This window comes from Natrix helvetica, assembly GCF_964273705.1.
Source record: "Natrix helvetica genome assembly, chromosome: 1".
Lineage (NCBI taxonomy): Eukaryota > Metazoa > Chordata > Lepidosauria > Squamata > Natricidae > Natrix > Natrix helvetica.
The window spans coordinates 244,634,558-244,657,689 of NC_138548.1; the positions used below are offsets into that span (position 1 = coordinate 244,634,558).

Below are 23,132 nucleotides of genomic sequence, written 5' to 3' on the forward strand. Positions count from 1 at the left end.
TATAGCCATACAGGGAGCCTATAGAAACATAGTGCTTCCCAAGATGCTACGGACACTAATAGTTAATGTCCCCACTAGGCTTGCTGCTCTGGAATAAGTGCACTCAGAGAAAGGGGAAAAGTAACTCTCCCCCCGTGCATCTTTCATATTGCAACCAATATGAACAGCAAATTGCAATCATGAATTTGTCTGTGTTCATTTCAGTTATCTGTCCTCTTACCCTTATAGCAAACTTTGGACCTTGCTGCTACTGAACTTGTTGAGTGTTTCTTAAAAAATATGTGCAAGAAGAAAGGAAAACATGACAGAAGGAGATTAAAAAAAAAGTTTCATAAAACCGTACCTCTTATAAAATCAGAACTAGATTTATGTTTATGGTCATTATGAGTCATATAGTTAAATTATGCAAGTTTATTTAACAACAAACTTGCATAAACTAATATATGCAATTCCAGTAGTTTAAAAAGCCCCCATTAGGACTGATAAAATTTGTATTTATATATAGAAAGAGAGGCATGTTTTTCAGGCCATTTGTGTAACTGATGGCAAATGGAGATTCTCTTTTAAACCTTTCCCCCTTATGCTGTTCATAATAATAATTGCATTGCATATTTTATGATTTTAATGATGTTACACTCTTTCGGATGGCAGCTGTTTTAAACCCCTCTGCAAGAAAATTCTAAAAAAGAAAGCACTTGCAGTAATACATTAACACTGTTCTACAATGATAGTTTATGCTGTATTTCATTCTTTCCTTCTTTAGGCTTCTACGTCCTAAATTCCCACAGGTTCTGAGCAGCTGACAAACTACCAAGAGAATGAGTTAAAATGGTCCCGTGTATTAAGGACTAACCCCGAAAGGCCACTCATGGGGTAAGCTAACCTCTGCATCTCTGAATGCCTTGCTAAAATTTCAAGTCTTTACAGCCCTTTGGAAGTCCAGTAAAAGTGGAGGAAGATTGGCTATCTGGGGATAAGATGTTCTGTAGAGGACACTTTGTTCCAATCAGAGTTTCTCTCGAATGAAACTTTTTCCCGGTCGAGGCATAATTTTTATATGAAGCAACAGACATGGGCAGTGTATACATGTGGATAGATGCTCCTCAATCTCCAGCTAGCAGCTATTCAATCAGTGAATCCTTGATCTTGGACACCAACACCTGGGCTGCCAGTTCAAAAATCAGCTGGAACTATGTGGAAAATTACTACTGCAAATGGTTTATTGAAGAAAACTAGAGAGCTCATATATTTAACTTCCACTGTGGATTGCTGCCTATATGAACTGGGTCTCGGGTCAATCCTGCCCTAGCCTTTAAAGGAAACTAATCACGGAGAGAGGCAACCCAGAAGGAAGGAGAAATTTCCTGACAGTGAAACAGTTATTAGCAATAGCACTTAGACGTATATGCCATCTCATAGTGCTTTTACAGCCTTCTCTAAGCAGTTTACAGAGTCAGAGTCAGCATATTGCCCCCAACAATCTGGGTCCTCATTTTACCCACCTCGGAAGGATGGAAGGCTGAGTCAACCCTGAGCCTGGTGAAATTTGAACTGCCAAACTGCAGCCAGAAGTCAGTGTACTGCCCTCTAACCACTGCACCACCTCTGCTCCAGTGGAACAGCTTGCTTTCTGAAATCCCAAAGGTGCTTTTTCAATAGGCAACTGGACTTTCTGGTTTTTCTTTGAAGGCGTTTCGCTTCTCATCTAATAAGCTTCTTCAGTTCTCTCCTTGGATGAGAAGCAAAACGTCTTCAAAGAAAAACCAGAAAGTCCAATTGTCTCTTGAAAAAGCACCTTTGGGACCACCATGACCTGCATGACTGAGAATCTCCATAGACACTTGCCTTCAAAAGTTGTGGGTGCTTCATCACTGGAGGCTTTTAAGAACAGATTGAATAACCACTTTTCTGGAGTGGCATAGCATCTCCTGCTTGAGTAGGGGTTTGGACTAGAAGACCTCCAAGGTCCCGTCCAACTTTGTTATTCTGTTAAAATATGTACTGTATGACTCTCATTCTTCTGATATATCTTCTGAAGCTTTGTTAACTCGTAAAACCAGATTGCTTTTGGCAACGTAACATGAGAACTGCCAACATTTCAGTTGTGCTATTTTTCAGATTGCAGGGGATTCCGTGGGTAAAACCTAGGCACTCTCAGCTCACCCATTTTTCTCTCTCTCAGGCCAGCAGATATCTTGTTTTGATGAATTAGGCTTATAGGGGCCATAGACACAGAAAGCATGAGAGAATATAAAAGACATTAGGATAACATATATTGGGGATTAACAATTACTGAATAGCCCTTCAGGCATGTTCTCTAATATTTGTTGGGGGGGGGGAAACATGGTTTAAAATGTCCCTGCCTTATGTTTTGCATCCATCATAAAGTTCATTAGTTTGAGTGGTGCGGTGGCCTAGAGGTGGAGCTCTCACCTCACAATCAAGAGGCTGTGAGTTCAATCCTAGGTAGAGGCAGATATATCTCTCTCTGGGTACAATGAGAATATATCTGCTGAACAAAGCTCCGTGTTGGCAACAGGAAGGGCCAAGGGTGGGTTCCGGCTGCTGCTCCTGCCAGTTTGCTCAGGGATGCACTTTGCGTGCATGCGCAGTATTAAAACAAATGTGCAAAAAAAAGTACAAAAAGATGGCTGCGCCTGTGGCGCTGCTGATAGAACCAGTAGGTTTAGGTTTAGGTTTATTTGGATTTATATGCCGCCCTTCTCCAAAAGGACTCAGGGCGGCTTACAACATTAAAAACACACATCACAAAAGTTAAAAAAAAGATTAAACCCATTTTCAAAAAGACCAAACCGATTTTTAAAAAAAAGAAACAATACATTTGAAATAAGTTAAAATTAAAATTAACAGGCCAGGCCGGCTTGCTGGAAAAGCCAACTTTTTAGGGCGCATCGGAAGGACCGGAGGTCAGGGATTATGCGGAGCTCCGGGGGCAGCTTATTCCCGAGGGAAGGCGCTCCCACAGAGAAGGCTCTCCCCCTGGGGGTCACCAGCCGACACTGTCTGGCCGACGGCACCCTAAGGAGGCCAACTCTCTGGGATCGTACTGGACGGTGGGAGGCTACTGGTGGCAGTAGGTGGTCTCGCAGGTACCCTGGGCCTAAGCCATGGAGCGCTTTAAAGGTCATAATTAATACCTTGAATCGCACCTGGAAAACAACCAGCAATCAGTGCAGGCCGCCTAAAAGGGGTGTAACATGGGAGCACCTAGGTACCCCCAGTAGGGGGGCATAGCAGGCCGAGTTATTACCTACTCGGCTGAACCAGTCCAAACCAGGAGAAACCCTCTGCATCTGGCCAGTAAACACTCAGCTCCAGTCAGTTGTCCAGATTCAACCCCGCAAGAGATTATGGGGTCATTAAAAGAAGACGATAAAGTTCATTAATTTTCACCTTTCCTAATTTATGCCAGTTCTGCATCACCCAGCAGATTTCATTTCTTACCTTAATGGCCTGAGAGTCCGCAAAAGCCTTAAAACCCTTAGCATTCCGAGGATTTTCGTTCCACTATCAGAAACCATTGAAACCAGGAAGTCAGCCATAGAGATGAGGACCAATACCCCATCCAGCACATTCCAACTGCTTTGCAAGTAGGCCTTCTCTCCGAAGCACAAGCCCAGAGCCACCACCTGCCAAGATTGCAAATTGCAACAGAATATGACTAATTTTGTCACCACGCCATCGGTGTGTTTATAATGCATGATTTACACATACGTGACTGCAAATGCATTGACTTCCCAGTTATAGAAACATAACTAAGCAGGTTCTCCAAAGTGTTATGGTGTAAGGTTCATAAAAATAACTCTGCAGAAACATTCCAGATTGTCCCTTTAACACTGAGGTATTTTTAATGCAATTCAAAACCTAACTGCCATATCTACCGTCAAGTGTGGCAATTTCATAAAAGAATGGCATACATGATTATTTTTGTCAGTAACTACAGAGGGGAGCACGAAGGATGTAATGACCATATATTATCCTAGACGTGAAACCTCAGAATACAGAGGTCACAAACACGCTCAAATCTTAAACATTAAAGAATTTTTAGTTCATTTGTTTTTGTATATGCATGTATGTATATGTGTATATATGTACATACACGCAAACACATGCACACTTTTGCTGTTTGCTGATTTTTCTGCTCTCCTTAGAGTCTGTTGAAAGAAGAATTAGGGTTTTTAAAAAAAATTTCTCAAGGAATTAAAAAAATATGAACAAAGCACTTTAGAAAATGTAACCCTCTGGTCTTATCTTAAGCAAGCTGAATTTAAATGGGAAGTTTCTCAAAAAGAACATATTACATAAAAACCGAGACACTGAAAAGAAGCCCTGAAATAAGGATAATCTACATAAAATGCATGCACCGTACTAAAATGTTGTGGAGAATCTGAATTCAGTATTTACAAGTATATGCTATGGATGGTGGTAGTGTATTATGAATGCCATAGACTTGCTTCTTACAACTCCTTCCCTCAACACGTGTCTAATTTAGAATAACATTTTATGCTCTTCATTTTCGAATGAAATGATAATAATATAATTCAAATTTTCTGGGCAAGTAATTTTCTTATATAAATATACCATAACATCATTTACCCTGTTGGTATCAAAGTAGATATGGATGTAGAAATGATGATACTACGACGAGGCACTTTATAAAAGAGTATATGTTTGATATTCTTTCCATAATGTCCAACACCTTTAACAGCAGTTTAATTTTAAGCGTGTGCTTAAATTGTGGAAAGAATAAGGAATCTATACACTTTGGGTGAACGGAAAAGCATTTTCTCATTGGAATCTCTATTCGCATTCCCGCATATGCAGTATAATATATAATCAATGCAAACATTAAAATCACAGAAGTCATTAACCTTATTTTAAAACAAACTGCAGTTTGCCAGTAAAAATATGAGTCTAGCACCTAACCATAGGAATATGGGTCCAGCACTTATGGATGCTTATGGTCAGTATGGAGTGGTGTGGTGGCCTAGAGGTGGAGCTGTCACCTCACAATCAGGAGGCTGTGAGTTCGATCCTAGGTAGAGGCAGATATTTCTCTCTCTGAGCACAGTGAGAATATATCTGCTGAACAAAACTCTGTATTGGTGATAGGAAGGGCAGCCAGCCAGTAAACACTTTGCTATCTCCATTCAGTTGCCCAGACTCCACCCCACAAGGGATTATGGGGTTGTTAAAAGAAGATGATGACTCATGGATGCTTATGAGTTTCAAGTACACACAGAACTTTACATGGATCTGGAAAAATTCATGTCCGTGGGTAGATGGAATAAGTTCAGTGATGGTGAAGTTACATAATGTGATGATTGTCGATGATCAGAAAATGGATTATGCTGGATTATTTACCTTTATGGTCATTTCAGCCAAGAACACTGCTGTGAAAATATAGTTGGAGAGAGTGAGGAAAATCCGTTCCTGTTGAAAGAGAGAGGGAGGAAGAGAGAAGAGAGATGGGATTTAAAAGTCTTACTTATCAAGCTTTTCAAGAAACAACACTCAAATAAATGCAAGATCAGACTTTTCCTTTTCTAATCCTTTATCTCTCTTAGCACCCTGGACAGCTGCCAAATATTGGGCTGAGATGGAGATCTTATTTTTATAATATTCTGCCTTGCTCCTGTCATAACTTGTGATGTCATTCTAGTTGCCCCAAAAATTCAGCATAAATAGAGGGACATACGAGGAAGGGGAAGGCATAAATACAATATCATACTGTCTTAATCTTACAGGGTGTGCGGAAGCAACTCTTGAAAACTTAAGCCTTATATGTTCTATATATCTAGGCTTTACCCTCTTTTATGTCTAGGCCAAAGCACTTACTCTGTCAATGAGCTACAGGTTCTTCCCCTGTGAAAATGAATGTCCAGGATTTTTGTCTACACACAATTCTGTGTCCTCAATACAGGTAGCCATCAACTTATGGCCACAATCAGGACCACAACTTCTGATGCTAAGCGATGCAATTGTTAAGTGAGTTACAACTGATTTTTCTAGAGTTAAGCATATCACATCATTATTTTACATGAATCATGAGGTCATTAAGTCAATCTGGCTTCTTTCATTGACTTTGCTTGTCAATGAAGAAAGATTGCAAATAGTGGTCATTTGACTCCTCCACACTGCAACCATTCTAAATACAAGCCAGTTGCAAAGCACCTGAATTTTGATCATGTAACTTTGAGGATTCTGCAATGGTCATAAGTGTGAGGATCAGTCATAAGTCACTCTTTTCAGTACATACGTTTGAAGGGTTGTAAAACAAATTCTCGTTAAGTCAAGGACTACCTGTACAATAGCTATTTTGCTGAAGCTGTTGTGAGCCGTGCTGTCTCTTGTGCGTATTGTGTGGGCCAAGAAGGATCATAATGATTTCCAGATTCACATTAATTAAGATGCACAAGTACCGTTCTTTCAGCTAAAGTAAAATGTATTTTCTACCTTTATTTAAAAGCAGTGGGTGGTTCAGAAATAGAACTGTAGTGAGAATTCTTGCCAATGTTGCTCCTTTCATCAGTAAATAAAAGAACAATAGTGCTACATTAATTTACAAACTGCAAGGGAATTATACAACTGAAGCAAAAATATAAGCAGATGCAATGTGGGTTTCAAAACAATTATAAATCCAGTTAGCCAGGCAGTCAAATCCTTATTTATTCCAGTAACCTACCTTAAGTGAACAAAACCTCATTCTTTTTCTACAACTGCCTGTCACCTTGAACTAAGTTTTATATTTCCCTCTTAGTTGCATCAGTATTAGTGGGTGATTAGCTCCACTCAAGATTTTAGTGTTTCAGGAGGAAGACAGTGCCAAAAGCTATTTATGGCACCAGAAACAGCTTGATTGTACAGGTGGTAAGCCTCCAGTTAGCATAACCTTTATGTTACATATCACTATAAACATGCAAGATGTACTATAATACAAATTTATTTTCATAATAACGTCTCTCTTGTTAGTCTTCCCATTTTACTTAAACGAAGAGGCAAGAACACCACAATAAAAAAAAAACATTCACAGTTCATCCCAGAGATAACGAATCTGGTGTTTTCATTCTATTTTGATTGATAATTCCCACAAATTCCTGTTGGACCTATGGATACTGTAGTCCACGATGCCTGGATGGCACAAGATTGACTATTTTAGCCAAAATTAGTAGCTGTTTTATAAGCCTCTGCACCACACTATTATGGGTAAATTGAAATGGCTCTAACAACACAAATAAACAAAAGTAGTTAAAACAATGCTTCCTAATAGAATTGCTTCAGGAAATGATGCTTTAGATCAGTATTTCTCAAACTTGTTAACTTAATATATGTGGATTTCAACTCCCAGAATTCTCCAGTCATTTGCCTGGAATCTGGGGGTTGGATTACAAGACCTCCAAGGTCCCTTCCAACTCTGTTATTCTGTTAGAACTGGCAAATTCAGTTGCTAAGGTAGGAAGGCATGTTTTTAGGAATCAATGAAACACCATTCTTTCTGCAATAAATTGTCTATAGTAGGACAGAGAACAGTACGAGGCGACAGCAAAGGATTCAAGATTCTGAATGCATACATCTGTATTCAAAAAAGCAAGTCCCATTCATTGCAAGAAGCCTTGCTCTTAAGCAAGCGAGCATAACATTTTATTTTCATAATAACATCTCTCTTGTTATTGTTCCCATTTCACTGAAATGAAAAGCCTGCATCTGCTTCTAGTTACCGACTGCAAGTAATTCCACTTTAATACACTGCTCCCAGTTGGGAAAAAAACACTTTGATGTATTGGTATCAAGGGCTACCTTTACTCAAAGGAGAATTAGCATGAGGATGTGACATGGTTTTGCTCAGTCAGTCAATTTATTTAAACTACAGACCATAACAAAATCGCAGTATTATTTTAAAATATACAAGATTATAAAACTTTATTAATCATGGCCCTGAATAACTTGACATGATTTTAAATATTTATTTAAAATATGACCCTACATAAATTTAAATAAAATTGCTTCATTATCCTAATAGCACTAGTTAGAAATTTAAATACCACTAAAATCTGACTAACTAAACATTGCTTAGGGTTGTACCTTCATAGTAAATGTTAATAATAATTAATATCTCTAAAATCTATTTTTTCATAGTTTGAGTCCTCACAGAAAAATACCAATCCCAGTGAAACTTCCATTTTCTTGTTACTAGCTATACAACCGAAGCTTAAAAAGCAGAAATTTTAGTGGCTGGTTCTCAACATAGAAAGCATTTCAGTAGCCGACACCGAAATGCTTTACTGAAATGTTTCACTTGCAGATTTCAGAGGACCCCAGAGTGCCACAATAATTGCTTATTCAACTTGCCAAATATGCATTTAACATCAGTTTTTCTTTATTCATAAGCAGCCAAATGTTTTATGCTGTCTGAAATAAAGACATTTCCTCTTTATGTGAGTTCTGCATATTATTAAATGGGTACCCCTAAAAATAACTTACAGGAAAGCAAGCCCCATCAAACTTCGGACATATGCTGAAGTAAACATGCATTTCCAGGCGATAATCAATTAATATGAAATCACAGAATAGCAGGTTAATTAGGGTTATCTGGTTGACCCTTGACGGCTAGGGAACATCTGGCTTGGAAAAGAAATTATGTAAATCTAGCAAAACAAACCTGATAGAGAACTAAAATAAAGATCTTTGTTTGTATCAGTATTGAGATAGAGACAAGATTAGGGGACTGGAGGCCAAAACATATGAAGAATGGTTGCAGGAACAGGGTATATTTAGTTTAATGAAAAAAGGACCAGGTGTGACATGATAGCAGTGTTCCAATATCTCAGGGGTTGCCACAAAGAAGAGGGAGTCAAGCTGTTCTCCAAGGCACCTGAAGGCAAAACAAGAAGCAATGGGTGGAAACTAATCAAGGAGAGAAGCAACCTAGAACTAAGGAGAAATTTTCTGACAGAATAATTAATCAGTGGAACAACTTGCCTCCAGAAGTTATGAGTGCTCCGACACTGGACGTTTTAAAGAAGATGTTGGATAACCATCTGTCTGAAGTGGTGTAGGGTTTCCTGCCTAAGCAGGGGGTTGGACTAGAAGACCTTCAAGGTCCCTTCCAACTTTGTTATTCTATTCTATTAACAAGCGAAGAAAAAGAATGGGAAAAGGGATCATTCTCTCTTTCTCCTCTTTTGTCACATTGGAATGCAAGCGCAGACAAAGAACCAAAACCAGCATGAGATCAAAAAAGAAAGGAAGAAAAGGTTTTGAATATTTATTGAAGAAAATTATGACAGACAGCATTATTAGATCAAGTAAGCTATTTCTGCTCGAGAAAAAAGATGCTTCTCCCCTCTGTCTGCCAAAAAGGAGGAAATCTCGATGTCTTTAACTTATAGATGTTGTTCTTGGATATAGCAAAGCAGAATATAGGAAGCTTGGCAAAATTAAGAACGGTGAAACCCTTTCCTTTTTCCTTCCTTCCACTGCTGGGAAAAGGAACATTGCTTGCTGGAATTAATAACACACACTTAAAAGCCACCCTCCCCATATAACCCCCTACCCCCAAACCAGACAATTACAAACAGATGAGCCCTGAGCTTCATTTGTAGCCAACACCCCTAGTCTAACAGCAGGGACTAAAAGCAGTACTCGCAATAGAATTTCCACTTAAAACTCCCTTGGAGGCTAACTGTGCATCCATAATGGACAGATGCACAAACTAAGTTGCTAGGGCTCAGTCGCAGATCAACAAATTCCACCAGGATGGGGACTGAAGCCAGTTTTCAGTTGGAATTGAACACTATCGCTTGGATTGAGCTGGAGAGCCTACTTAGCAAGTCAAGATGCTGATGTTGCTTGGATAGAGTACCAGCACTGCCTGGGTGCTTGCTTTCATGACCCCATAATACTTGCTCAAAGCTCTGTACTTGCAGGGGGAGGGGAGTGCCAGATTCGAATCAGGTTTAAATCTCTAACCTTCTCTAGTCTCCTGAAGGATATAAGGGTGTTTACATTCATTTCTTTATCAGTTCTATGGCATTATGCATCCTATCTATTCTATGAGCTGCAGTGGCGCAGTGGTTAGAGTGCAGTACTGCAGGCTACTTCTGCTGACTGCTGGCTGCCTGCAATTTGGCAGTTCAAATCACACGAGGTTCAAGGTTGACTCAGCCTTCCATTCCTTCCGAGGTGGGTAAAATGAGGACCCAGACTGTTGGGGGCAATAGGCTGACTCTGTAAACCACTTAGAGAGGGGCTGTAAAACACTATAAAGCAGTATATAAGTCTAAGTGCATAGCTATTGCTATGCAGTTTCCAAGAAAACAGTTGCATGTTGCATTTTGGTTCGAAAAAGCAATGTAGAGTATGCTTTTCTCTATAAATGGGTATGCTTTTGATTCCTGGTGACTGTCTGGACAAGACTCTGCAGTTTTCTTGGCCAGGTTTTTTCAGAAGTGGTTTACCGTTTCCTGCTTCCTAGGGCTTAGAGAGAATAGCTGGCAGAAGGTCACCTAACTGCCTTTGTGCCTAAGGTAGGACCAGAATTCACAGCCTCCTGGTTTCTAACCTGATGCCTTAGCCCAGTGCTTTCTAAACCTGAGTAAATTACCCCAAACTGGATAAAGGTGGCTTTTCTTTGGATAACCACACACAAACCCATTACCCAAACACAACAGGAACATTTAAATACAGTCAGTCCTTGCCTTACAACCAGTTGTTTAGTGCCGTTCAAAGGTACATCAGCACTGAAAACCAGTGATCATTGCAACCGGCATGTATTTATGATGGTTGCAAAATGTCCTGGGATCATGTGATCATCACTTTTTGTAACCTTCTGACAAGCAAAGTCAACGAGGAAGCAGGAAACCAACCGTGTTACTAAATTACCGGTAGCTACAGTGGTTCACTTAACAACAGTGGCAAGAAAAGTTGTAAAATGGGGCAAAACCCACTGAACAACTGTCTTGCTTAGCAATGGAAATTTTAAGCTCAATTATTGTCATAAGTTGAAGACTTACGAAAGGACTTTCTGAGTAAAAACGACCTTCTGGTAAGCTTTTTTTGGTAATGAAAAAAAAAAGTTTGAGAAGCAGCTCAGTGGCTAAGATGCTGAGTTTGTCGATCAGAAAAGTCGCCAGTTTGGTGGTTCGAATCCCTAGCACTGCATAACGGAGTGAGCTCCCATTACTTGTACCATTTTCTGCCAACCTAGAAGTTTGAAAGCATGTAAAAATGCAAGTAGGAAAATAGGAACCACCTTTGGTGGGAAGGTAACAGCGTTCTGTGCACCTCTGGCATTGAGGCATGCTGGCCACATGACCATGAAGACGTCTTCGGACAGCGCTGGCTCTTCAGCTTTGAAACGGAGATTCAAAGCATTGCCCCCTAGAGTCGGGAACGACTAGCACATATGTGCGAGGGGAACCTTTACCTTTCACCTTAACCAAACTACACCTTTAAATGGCTTTTCACTAATCCTTCTTATTATATATCATTTTAAAAGCACAGGCCTAGACATCACATGTTTCTAAGATCTATAAGAAATGTTCAGTTCAGTGGGATTAGGGAGGCAGGACGATCAAGCCTTGACTGTAATCAAACAGAAAAGGTATGCTGAGACAGCTGCCACGCACATCTGCTCTAATCTTTTGTCTGGATGATCTCTTAGTACACATCAGGGTAATTTAATTTCACTCCATTTATTCCCTCTCATGCCCTCTGAATTTCACCTTCTGTTGATAAAAGAAACCAATAGAAAGAACAAATATTGGTAAAAGCCCCACATAAACTCAGCACAATAAAGTGGCTACGTTACTCGGGAAGTGATACGGTTTACTCACAGCACTGTGGGGCTCAATTTTGGGACGCTCCATTGCAATGGTGATACAGTTCAGGAAAATGATAACCAAGACGATGTGATCAAACATCTTGTGGGAAATGATTTTATTGCATATGACACGGAATCTAAAGGGAAAGAGGAAGAGAAGTCACTGGAAATCTGTGCAAAGCAGAGAAACAATCCTCTTCCTTTTCCACGGATACTGGACTACCTTTTCTTTCCTGTTGTAAAAAAGTTTCACAACTGCAGTTAATTTTTGGAAACAGACCTTTCTTGACATGGACAACTGTCACCTGTCCTTGTCCTTGTCTTCTACCTCCTGCATGCAAATCATCTAAAGAAAACCATCATCAAAATTTGTCTTGACATACAGTACCTGTCTTTCCCAAATTGTGAGATACTGCTCACATGTCACGCAGAATGAATGGATAAATGAATGAATGACTTTTGTGAACTAAAATAGGCATACGGAGAGCAGGCTGCCCAGTATTCCCTGCATGATTCATCTTTCTAGCCTAGCTTCCTTGTAGTTGGATTCCACAAGGGGTGGATAATTAGTTTCTTCTGCGGTTCTGCCTTGGATCTGTTGGGACCATTTACCCGCCCCCGATGGCAACATGGTTCTTTTTATAAAAGAGATATTACAAGTTGGTGCTCGCTCTGGTTCTTCACAAGCCAGTGGTTCATGCTTGCCACCTGGCAATGAAAGGTATGGGTAGGAAGAGTGTCATTAGATTCAACCACTGGCAAAGATTCTGAGTTCCTCAGTCTCAAGTGCTCCCCAGGTTCATCACTATCCTGACCTTCAAAAAATTATGAAAAGGTTTTGGCCATGACCATAGTTTTGTTTTTCTTTGTAGACAATCAAGGAAGGAAATAAGGAAGGAAGAAAAAAAATACTTTGGTCAAAAGTGGGAAAGGGAGAAGAAACAATACAGGTAGTCCTTGACTTACAACCATTCCTTTAAGGACTGTTTGACGTTACAATGGCACTGAAAAAAGTGACTTGTGACTGGTTTCACACTTACAACTGTAGCAGTATCCAAAAGTCACGTGGTTAGAATTCAGATACTTGGCAACTGGCATGTATTTATGACGGCTGCAATGTCCTGTGATCGCCATCTGTAATCTTCCCAGTTGACCTCCAACAAGCAAAGTCAATGAGGGAAGACACATTCATGTAACAATCACATGATTTGTTTAACAGCGATTAATTTTCAGCGATTCACTTAATAACTGTGGCAAAAATGATGGTAAAATGGGGCACAACTCACTTAACAACTGTTTTGCTTAGCAATGGCAGTGTTGGGCTCAATTGTGGTAAAGCAAAGACTTCCTGTAAAGAATATGCTGAGAGAAGAAAAAACTGGTTAGGATGGGAAATAAGAGGGAACTAGAAGATGGAGAGCTCAAAACTGCATACGAGGATCCCCCCAAAAGATCTTGCCCAGTCTTTCCTTTAACCCTCAGAACTACGGAAGATTAATCACACTTATATAAAAAGCTATAGGGAAGGCAGTTGAACCTTAGAGGAAAAACATTCTTGTTCTGAGAATAAACCACTGTTGAAATTGTTAGCAATATTTGATGAGAATTCTGAGAATAGAGTCCCAACACATTGGGAAGGAAATAGGTTGGAAAAGGCCAAATTAAAGCTTTGATGTAAGTTCCTTTTTTCCTAGTAGCCTCTAAAGTTAAACCAGCCCTGCTCAAGCTGGTGTCTTCCAGATGTGCTGACACTCATACTAACTTGGAATTCTGGGAGCTGTACTCCCAATACATCTGGAAGACACCAGCTTGGCCTAAGCTGGGCCAAAAGAACCAGAAAAGGGGTAAAGGTCATAGAAACAATTTCTCAGTCAAAGCAAACAGCAACTTGAGGGAAGGAAATTACAACTAAAAAAATAACCCTACTCTCTCTCTCTCTCAGTATATAGTAGTTTATTCTAATTTGCATCCCCCTGCTTTAACCTTGGAGAGGGGAATGATGGATTATTCATTTAGCTGGACTTTACATTTCTTTTAAGTATGACATTTTATGAAGCAATAAGGCAAATTAGCATTTCAAACATTTGTTAAATTTGTAATTACTTTGAGGCACATTTATGGAAGCCTCATGTGATGCAGGAAAAGGTCCCCCTCCCATACTCATACAGTCCAAAAGACATAAAAATACTTTACAGTGATCCAGGGACACAAAATTGCTGAAGCTACTCTGTTCAAAATATTATGCCCAATTTACTCTGACATTAGCTTACGATGAAGATATTTTGGGGATCCATTTGGTGCTAATTTTTATGGCTATATATATGTGTGACAGAGACAGAGAGGGAGAGAAAGTGTGTGCATTTAATGTAAAGTGAGATTCTAGCAGAACCTTTCAGCAAAGCATTTGTTCCCCAGGAAAAGTTGAAAAAATGGCCTTATATTAAATCTGGTTATAACAGAAAAGAACATATGTAGCTGAGGACTGAACTGTGGAATATTTGGTGCTCTCTCAGCTCGGTTGTTTGCTTGCAGACATTTCATTACCTGATTAGGAAACATCAGCAGTGCTACTAAGAGTGGGGCTCGCTCCCTGTTTATATACAAGTAGCTTGCAATACAGTACAATAGTTCGATGGGAGTGTGGTTTTCTTCTTGGTAGTTCCTTGATTGGGATTCTTTGCTTGTTTGTCTGTTGTTAATTCCTGCTTATCTGAATGTTGGCTGCTGAAGGAGATGGCCTTTTTTGTTTCCTTTTTAGGTTTTTGCTGAGCACTGTGGCTAATTTGTCAGGTTGCCAAGGTTCCAGGAATGCCTTAGTAGTTTTGGATTTAACTTGGTCTAGACTCTAGGATGTGCAGAGTTTTCTCATTGAAATTTGAGTCGAGTCTCTATGTTTGAATATGCATGCTTTGTGCTGACTGCCTGCTGCTCTGTGTGGTTTCAGATAGGAATTTCCAGCAGTAGCTAGAGATGCTTGGGATTGATTTTGTGCTCCATTCCCCAATTATCTGGATCAAATAACTGGTTCTAGAAGAATGGTATCTACTATTTGAAATTGAAAAGTTTTAGCAGTAGACAAGTCCCCAAGGATCCAGAAAGTTTCTGTTTCCTTCCGAAGAGTAATAGAAAAGTTTGACTTTTGTGTAGCAATACTACATCACCTTCATATGATATATTGCTATTGCTGGTGGGAAGGCTTTATAAGATGAGGGTAGCGTTGACATTCTAAGCAAATATTTTAGGGGCCATGGATGGAAGTTGAGGTGAAAACAGATAAGCAGCTGAGCAAAGCTGGAAATAATTTAATAGTTATTGTTGCTACTACTGTGATACACTATTTTATAGTATGGAATAATTGTCTGGAAACTTTGTGCTTCTCTAAATTGGCAGCAGATCTTCAGGCTCATTCCTTCATACTAGATACTTCCTTAAAATGGAAATATCCTAGATCCCAGGACTTTTGGCATGCCAATCACATGCCTTATCACTGGGTTATAGTTTTTCCTCCAAACCCTTCTCCATTATGATTTGCAGATTACAACATATATTAACTGCCCTCTCAGAAATATTAGATGCAGCCAGGACCTGTGAATACTGGTGACAATCTGTTAGATAAGAAGGCCTTTTTCAACATTTTGGCCTCTGAGAATTCTGCAGATTATTGTGATTGCTACCCTCAGCAAACATTAAACCCTTCATGTTCTAAAATACTTCCAGCAATCAAATATGGGTTGCCTTACTTAGATTGAGGAGCAAAGATGTAGACAGACCAGGAATCTCTCTCCTTGCACCAGGAAGGGAGGCGTGCCCTTATCCAAGCCTTCATGCGATCCTTTTTACTCTTAAAGAGAGAGAGAGAGAGAGAGAGAACATCATTGGGAAATCAGTTATTCTATATTGAAAACCAGGATCTGAAAATCAGACAGCAGACCAGTAAAGAATTCATATCGTTCTTTAATTAGCAACAGCAATAGGATTATGATATATACCGCTTCACAATGCTTTACCTCACTCTCTAAGTGATTTACAGAGTCAGCCTATTGCCCCCAACAATCTGGGTCCTCATTTTTACCCACCTCGGAAGGATGGAAGGCTGAGTCAAAGTTTGAGCTGGTGAGAATCGAACTCCTGGAGTGAGCAGTGACTTAGCCTGCAATATTGCACCCTAACCACTGCACCACTACAACTCTTATTTCTGTTCTTCTGCCCCCGGTCCTGACTATATTTTGCTGGTCTTCAACCTGAAGATCATCTCTGACTGGGACCTCTAGGTTGTAAACAAACAAAGCTACCTTTCAATCCTTTACACAGGTAGTCCTCGACTTACAACAGTTCATTTAGTGACCGTTCAAAATTACAATGGCACTTTAAAAAACTGATTCATGACACTTTTTCACACTTACAATCATTGCAGCATCCTCAATACCTTTCGGTCACATAATCAAAATTCAGACGCTTCACAACTGACTCATATATATGGATGGTTGCACTGTCCAGAGATCATGCAATCACCTTTTGCGACCTTCTCACAAGCAAAGTCAATGGGGAAGCCAGATTCACCTAACAACTGCGTCACTAACTTAACTGCACTGATTTACTTAACAGCTGTGGCAAGAAAGGTCATAAAATGGGGGGAAATTCAGTTAACAAATGTCTCACTTAGCCACAGAAATTTTGTACTCAATTGTGGTTGTAAGTTGAGGATTACCTGCAGTGTTGTTATGAGAGCAGAACGTTGTGGAATGGAAGCAAATAATGCATATCCCTTTCAGCTCCATACAGGGAAGGAAGAAAATATATGTAAAATGCACAGGCTCAACTTCTTGCACATCTCAGCTACAGGCAAAATGACAGAATTGTGTGGCAATGGCAGGTGGCCAGCTGTGACTGTAACAATTTCCCCATCAGATAAAATGAAGCCGCTCCCCTCATTCTCAACCCTGAAGCCATTTTGGAGTGTCTTCAGGGCTGATGCCATAGCCAGGCTGGTTGGAGCTGTGGGAATGGGAGAGGGGAATAGAGAAGATAGCTGGGGACTTGTAGCCAAAATAATTTTTTTTTCTCCTGGAAACCAAGGACATTCCCACCATGTGCTGAGAAGGTGTGGAATGAAACCAATTGGATTTGGGACTTTGAGGAGCACCTTGGCCTCGGAGTTATGTTTACATTGGCTCTGTAACTTGGTATTTTGACATATTTGCTTCCTGGAAAGTCCTAGAACCGTGATGGCGAACCTACAGCACACATGCCACAGGTGGCATGTGGAGCCATTTCTGAGGGCACGCAAGGCATTGTCTTGTCAGCTCCATCGTGCATGCACGTGCTGCCCAGTTGATTTTTGGCCTTCATTTTTGGCTGGAGAGTGAAAAACGGCTAAAAATCAAGGCCCAAAATCCATTCCCGAACTTCTGGTTTGCATGTTGGGTGGTTTTTCACCCTCCAGAGGCTTTCCTGAAGCTGAAAAACCGCTCAACGCGCAAACCGGAAGTTTGGGAACGGACTTATGGTTTGTGTGTTGGGCTGTTTTTTGCCCTCCCCAGGCTCCTAGAAAGCCTCTGGAGCCTGGGGAGGGCAAAAAACGGACCTATTGGGCCCATCGGAAGTTGGAAAATGGGACATTTCCAGCCTCTGGAGGACCTCCGGGTGGGGGGAGGCCATTTCCCTCCTCCCCAGGCTCCTAGAAAGCCTCTGGAGCCTGGGGAGGGTAAAAAATGGACCTACTGGGCCCACCGGAAGTCAGAAAATGGGACATTTCCAGCCTCCGGAGGGCCTCCGGGAGAGGCCATTTTTACCCTCCCCAGGCTCCAAGAAAGCTATGCGTGCATGAGTGGGGCAGCGGGGGAGGGGGGTCATGTGCGCATGCGCAGGGGGAACAGCTCAGGGGGGCATTAAATTATGGGGGGGGGCACACAAGCACATGTGCTTTTGGTACCCGAGGCAAAAAAGGATCGCCATCACTGTCCTACAATGTGTCCATCCCCAGTACTGCAGAGGTAAGGGAGCCTATTCCTCTTTAAGAGGGCATCAATGCTCTAAAAACAGGCTTACCCTGTCAGGAAGCAAACAAACACAAGCTAAGTTTCCATGCCACAATCATTTTGGTATGGCTTTGTACCAAGAAAAAAAAAGGCAGATTGTCTCCAGGGGTACGGATGGCTGGATGAGGTGAGTGTAGGGTTTTCTGCTGCTCCCTGCATTGTCACAGAAAGAGTTATATGGTGGATACAATTTCCAACACCAATCCTACAGTAAAAAAGGAACCCGTGTTTGTGTGTGTAGGCAGAAATTAAACAATGTCAAAAAATATCCTGAAGTGAAACGTACTTCAATTCTCTTTTACCTCAAAAAGCTCTTTATATTATGAAGTCCAGCTTTCAGATATAGGCTCAGGCATGTGACTAATCCAATACCTCTGGCAGAATTTTAGAAGCCAAATGAAGCTGAATCGAAATATGTCATCTGGTTATAACTCCAACGTGGAGTTTTACAAAGGAATATTCTCAGAGACAGACTTTGCCCAAAAGCATAAGGGGGGAAAAATTCAACAAAGCTTAAATTTGCTCATGGTATTATATGGGTCAAGTCACTATGATGTAAAAAATCACAGTCTGCTGGAAAGCAAATTATGCCAAGTGAGACAAAACAAATCAAAGACGTTCCCAAGGTGGCAAATGTAAACTTAAAATTACAAAATTCCAAGCATTAAAATATTAGCTACAAGCTAGGAAACGATTCTTTATTTCAGCTCTGAAAAACCTTGACAGCTCTCTTGTTGCTTATTATTCAGAGCTCAGTGAGCATGCATTGTTTGAAACAAATGATTACATTTCAAATTAAATATATTCCTAGTCGTGGGAATTTATGAAGAGTTTGCCAATTAAAGTCAGACCTGTGGCAGGATCATATGTTATCTCTCCCAAGCTGCATGGTGGGAAAGCAGGGTGCTCCCTGTTCCAGGCATTAAGATGGCAGTAGTTCGTGTGTTAGATAATTAGGCAAATTGGAAGAGAAATCCTGTGCAATAAATCTTTGGTCCTTATTGCTGCTGCGCCCACAACTGCAATTTCTAACAAATGAATAGCAACTGCTCAATTATACAGAATGTGTATTAAAAAAAAAGGAAGCCTCGGGCTCTTCATGGAATTTCACATGAAATCTGGTCATTCTAAGCATGATGATTCCAATTATTTAATGCATGGTGATTTGGGTTCAGTCCTTTCTCCATAGTCCAGGTGGGCACTTGCACTACTGGGAGGCAACAAAATATAAACCCATCATGCACAGACAGACCTTTCCCTTCTGAGAGAGGATCCTATTGCAAACAGATGACTAGAACAACAATAGCATCAAGTGTCATGGTCGGTAACAGCCAAAGTCAATGACTTGTATGACCAAGACATGTGCATAAGGTTTCCCTGGCAGGTAGATGCAATATTTGATTTGATTTTGATTTTATTAGATTTATAAACCGCTCCCTCTCCCCAAAGGGACTCGGGGCGGTGTACAATCAAGGTCAAAACGTCATGGACATATACATTTACATAGACATATTACATATTACATGTTACATGGAAGAGGCATAAAAAACTCACAAAACCAATTTCATAAAATCTACACAGTAATAATAGAATTAAAATAACATTAAAAACTACCCTAAAATTTAAAATAACTGCCAGGAGGATTAGAGGATAAAACTATAATTGGGCCAGGCTGGCTAGTTGGAACAGGTGGGTCTTGAGTTTCTTGCGGAAGGAGCGGAGATCGGTGGTGGTCCTAATATCGGGTGGGAGGTCATTCCAGAGGGCTGGGCCCCTCACAGAGAAGGCCCTACTCCTGGGCGCCACCTGCTGGCATTGCTTAGTGGATGGCACCCGGAGGAGTCCCTCTCTGTGAGAGCGGATTGGTCGCAGGGATGTATGGGGTAGGATGCGATCCCGCAGGTAACTAGGTCCTGTGCCATGGAGCGCTTTAAAGATGGTAATCAACACCTTGAAACACACCCGGTAGACCACAGGGAGCAGGAGAGGTGTTACATGGGAGTATCTAGTACTCCCCATAATTACCCGCGCGGCTGCATTCTGGACCAGCTGTAGTCTCCGGGTGCATCTCAAGGGGAGCCCCATGTAGAGAGCGTTGCAGTAGTCCAGACGGGACATCACCAACGCATGAGTGACTGTGCGAAGGGCGTCCTGGTCCAATAGGGGGCGCAATTGGCGCACCAGGCGAACCTGGTGGAACGCCCCCCTTGCCACGGCTGCCACATGGTCATCCATCGACAGCCGGGCATCTAGGAGGACGCCCAAATTGCGCGCCCGCTCCATGGGGGCCAGTTGCTCGCCCCCAATGGCCAGCGATGGAGTCCACTGGTTGAACCGGGGTGCCGGTAGCCACAGCCACTCCGTCTTGGAGGGGTTGAGCTTGAGTCTGTTGCCTCCCATCCAGACCCGTATGGCTTCCAAGCACCGGGACATCATTTCGATGGCCTCGTTGGGGTGGTTCGGGGTGGAGATGTACAGCTGCGTATCGTCAGCGTACAGATGGTATCCAACCCCAAAACCACGAATGATCTCACCCAGCGGCTTCATATATGTGTTGAACAGGAGAGGCGAGAGGACCGACCCCTGCGGCACCCCACAAGTGAGCGGCCTCAGGGTCGACCTCTGCTCCCCTGCCAACACGCATTGCATCCGGTCGGAGAGGTAGGAGCAGAACCACCGCAAAATGGTGCCCCTCACCCCCAGCCCCTCCAGCCGGCGCAATAGGATACCATGGTCGATGGTATCAAAAGTCGCTGAGAGGTCTAATAGGACCAGGATAGAGGAACAACCCCTATCCCTGGCCCTCCAGAGATCATCCACCAACGCGACCAAGGCCGTCTCTGTGCTGTGACCGGGCCGGAAGCCGGACTGGCGCAGGTCTAGATAATCGATTTCCTCCAGGTGACGTGGGAACTGTTGCGCCACCACACTCTCTACAACCTTCGCTAAAAAGGGAAGGTTGGAGACGGGACGGTAGTTAGCTAGCTCAGTTGGGTCCAGAGAAGGCTTCTTGAATAAGGGCCTCACAACCGCCTCTTTCAAGGCGGCCGGTAAGGACCCCTCACTCAATGAAGCATTCACTAGCCCCAGGAGCCAGCCTCGTGTGACCTCCCAGGATGCCAGTACAAGCCAGGAGGGACACGGGTCCAATAAACATGTATCCACAAATATTACAGAAAGTAAACAATCCCAGTATTAAAGTTCATGTATTTTACTCTAGGGCCATCAATGCTAGAGGGACTTCATTAAAAGAAGTCTCTCTTATAGTTGGACAAATCCCAGTGCAAAAATGTATACTGTTCTGCAATTATTTTAAAAGGACACTGCTTTAAATGTCAGGTTAAAGGATACATTCTCTATCAATACTTGAACCATCCCCAGACGATATCAGAAGTCCCTGGGGCAACTGTTAGGTTTGGATGTATATAGGCTAAATTAATAGAAATTGTTTGTTGATCAGTTCCATCTAATGCGATAGGAACTCCCTTTTGGTGTAGATGTTCAGACGTTGACCCTTAACAATTGGTTGTTTTCCATCCAGTGCCTTTCAGTGATGGCAAATGTAAACAAAATTCAGAAGCGTAATGGCTGCAAGGCATCTGATTGGAGAAGGCAGCTAGACTATAAGAAAGCAATGTTACCTACATCCCAGTGATAGTTCATTATAACAATACTGTTACTTATGTGGTACTTCACCACATCAATCGATTCCTGTTCCTTTCTTTTTCCTTACAAAGTCTTCACTATTTAGAGACTTCTATAACAGGAACAGGAAAAGTAGATGCGGTGGCTCAGTGGCTAAGACACTGAGCTTGTCGATCAGAAAAGTCAGCAGTACGGCGACCCAAGCACCGCGTAACGGAGTGAACTCCTGTTACTTGTCCCAGTTTCAGCCAACCTAGCAGTTCGAAAGCATGTAAAAATGCAAGTAGAAAAATAGGGACCACTTTGGTGAGAAGGTAATAGCGTTCTGTGCACCTTGGCATTTAGTCATGCCAGCCACATGACCACGGAGACGTCTTCGGACAGCGCTGGCTCTTCAGCTTTGAAACGGAGATGAGCACCGCCGCCTAGAGTCGGGAATGACTAGCACATAGTATGGGCGAGGGGAACCTTTACCTTTATAACAGGAATTTGCAAATACCCTTCAAAGCCATCAAGTGGGAATGGACCATGTTGTTCTCAAATACCAGGACCAGAAGCAAAACAGCGTCCTCCCCCATCCCCAATGAATCTCAACATTTATTAAAAATAAAGAAAACTGTCTCTCTTTTGGATACTTGGCAATAAATCCAAGATCTATGAGTATTATAGAACTGAACAAGTATGAGCTCAGTTTAATATCTTATTAGCCCCAGGTACTAGACAGAACAATAAGTCAGTTTGTTCTAGTGGTTAAAATGCTGCCCTAGAAATCAGGAAATATTGAGTTCTAGTCTAGCCATAGACATGAAAACTAGCTTGCTGGCTTGGGCCAGTCACTATTTCTCAGCCCTACTCACCTCACAACATTGCTGTTGTGCAGAAAATGGGCAGAAGTAGAAGTATTGAATAGGTTTACTGCCTTGAGTTGTTTATAAAAAACACTAAAGGCGGGATATAAACAAACAAACAAACAAAAATGAGCATTATGATGAAAATGCTTGGGGATGAACTGTTTTCTGATATAAGAACACTTTTCACCCTTACCTACTGACTTACTGACCACACGAAACCTTTATAAGCAGAAGAACACCGACACAGACATCCCCTAGATTCTGTTGAAGATGTTATCTAGCCTGATAACGAAACATTCGGAAACCAACCCACACATTTGGAGAACAAACAAACTACCCTCGCTCTCCACCGGAGCTACAGATATTCGCCACTATTGCAAAAATACAGTACATCCTTGCCCTTTGATTATTTGCTCCGTAACAAAAAATATGCCGTATTTTGTTCAGTTATTAAACCTGTGGTTGCCATAGAACACTGTTCAACTTTTACCCTGCTCAAAGGTTTGCATCTACTATGGAGCACCTGATTCCACAATGCCCATCAAACCAACTTAACCAGGAAGGATTATTTAAAGCTGTCGGGGGCACATGAAGTCTGAGCCAGAAAGCTTCCCTGGGGACATCAACAAATAACTGAAATTTGGTCTTGATTATTTTGCAGTTGGGTTTTCAGTTTCAAAAACACCTTTTATTCAAAGCATTACATTAAGGTGTATATGTGTGTGTGTGTGTGTGTGTGTGTGTGTATACACAACA

General features: G+C 41.6%; 1 protein-coding gene across 3 annotated transcripts in view; it reads right to left on the minus strand.

The window, feature by feature from the left end:
• Window positions 1–23,132, minus strand: part of CACNA1G (calcium voltage-gated channel subunit alpha1 G) — a 466,079-nt gene that overhangs the window by 85,886 nt on the left and 357,061 nt on the right. For all 3 annotated transcript variants that reach the window (XM_081937178.1, XM_081937177.1, XM_081937176.1), the window contains exons 17-20: window positions 15,583–15,683; window positions 11,856–11,979; window positions 5,386–5,454; window positions 3,466–3,650 (exon numbers count right to left, since the gene is read on the minus strand). In XM_081937178.1, the coding sequence (XP_081793304.1) occupies window positions 3,466–3,650; window positions 5,386–5,454; window positions 11,856–11,979; window positions 15,583–15,683 (479 nt within the window). The remainder of the gene's footprint in view (window positions 1–3,465; window positions 3,651–5,385; window positions 5,455–11,855; window positions 11,980–15,582; window positions 15,684–23,132) is intronic.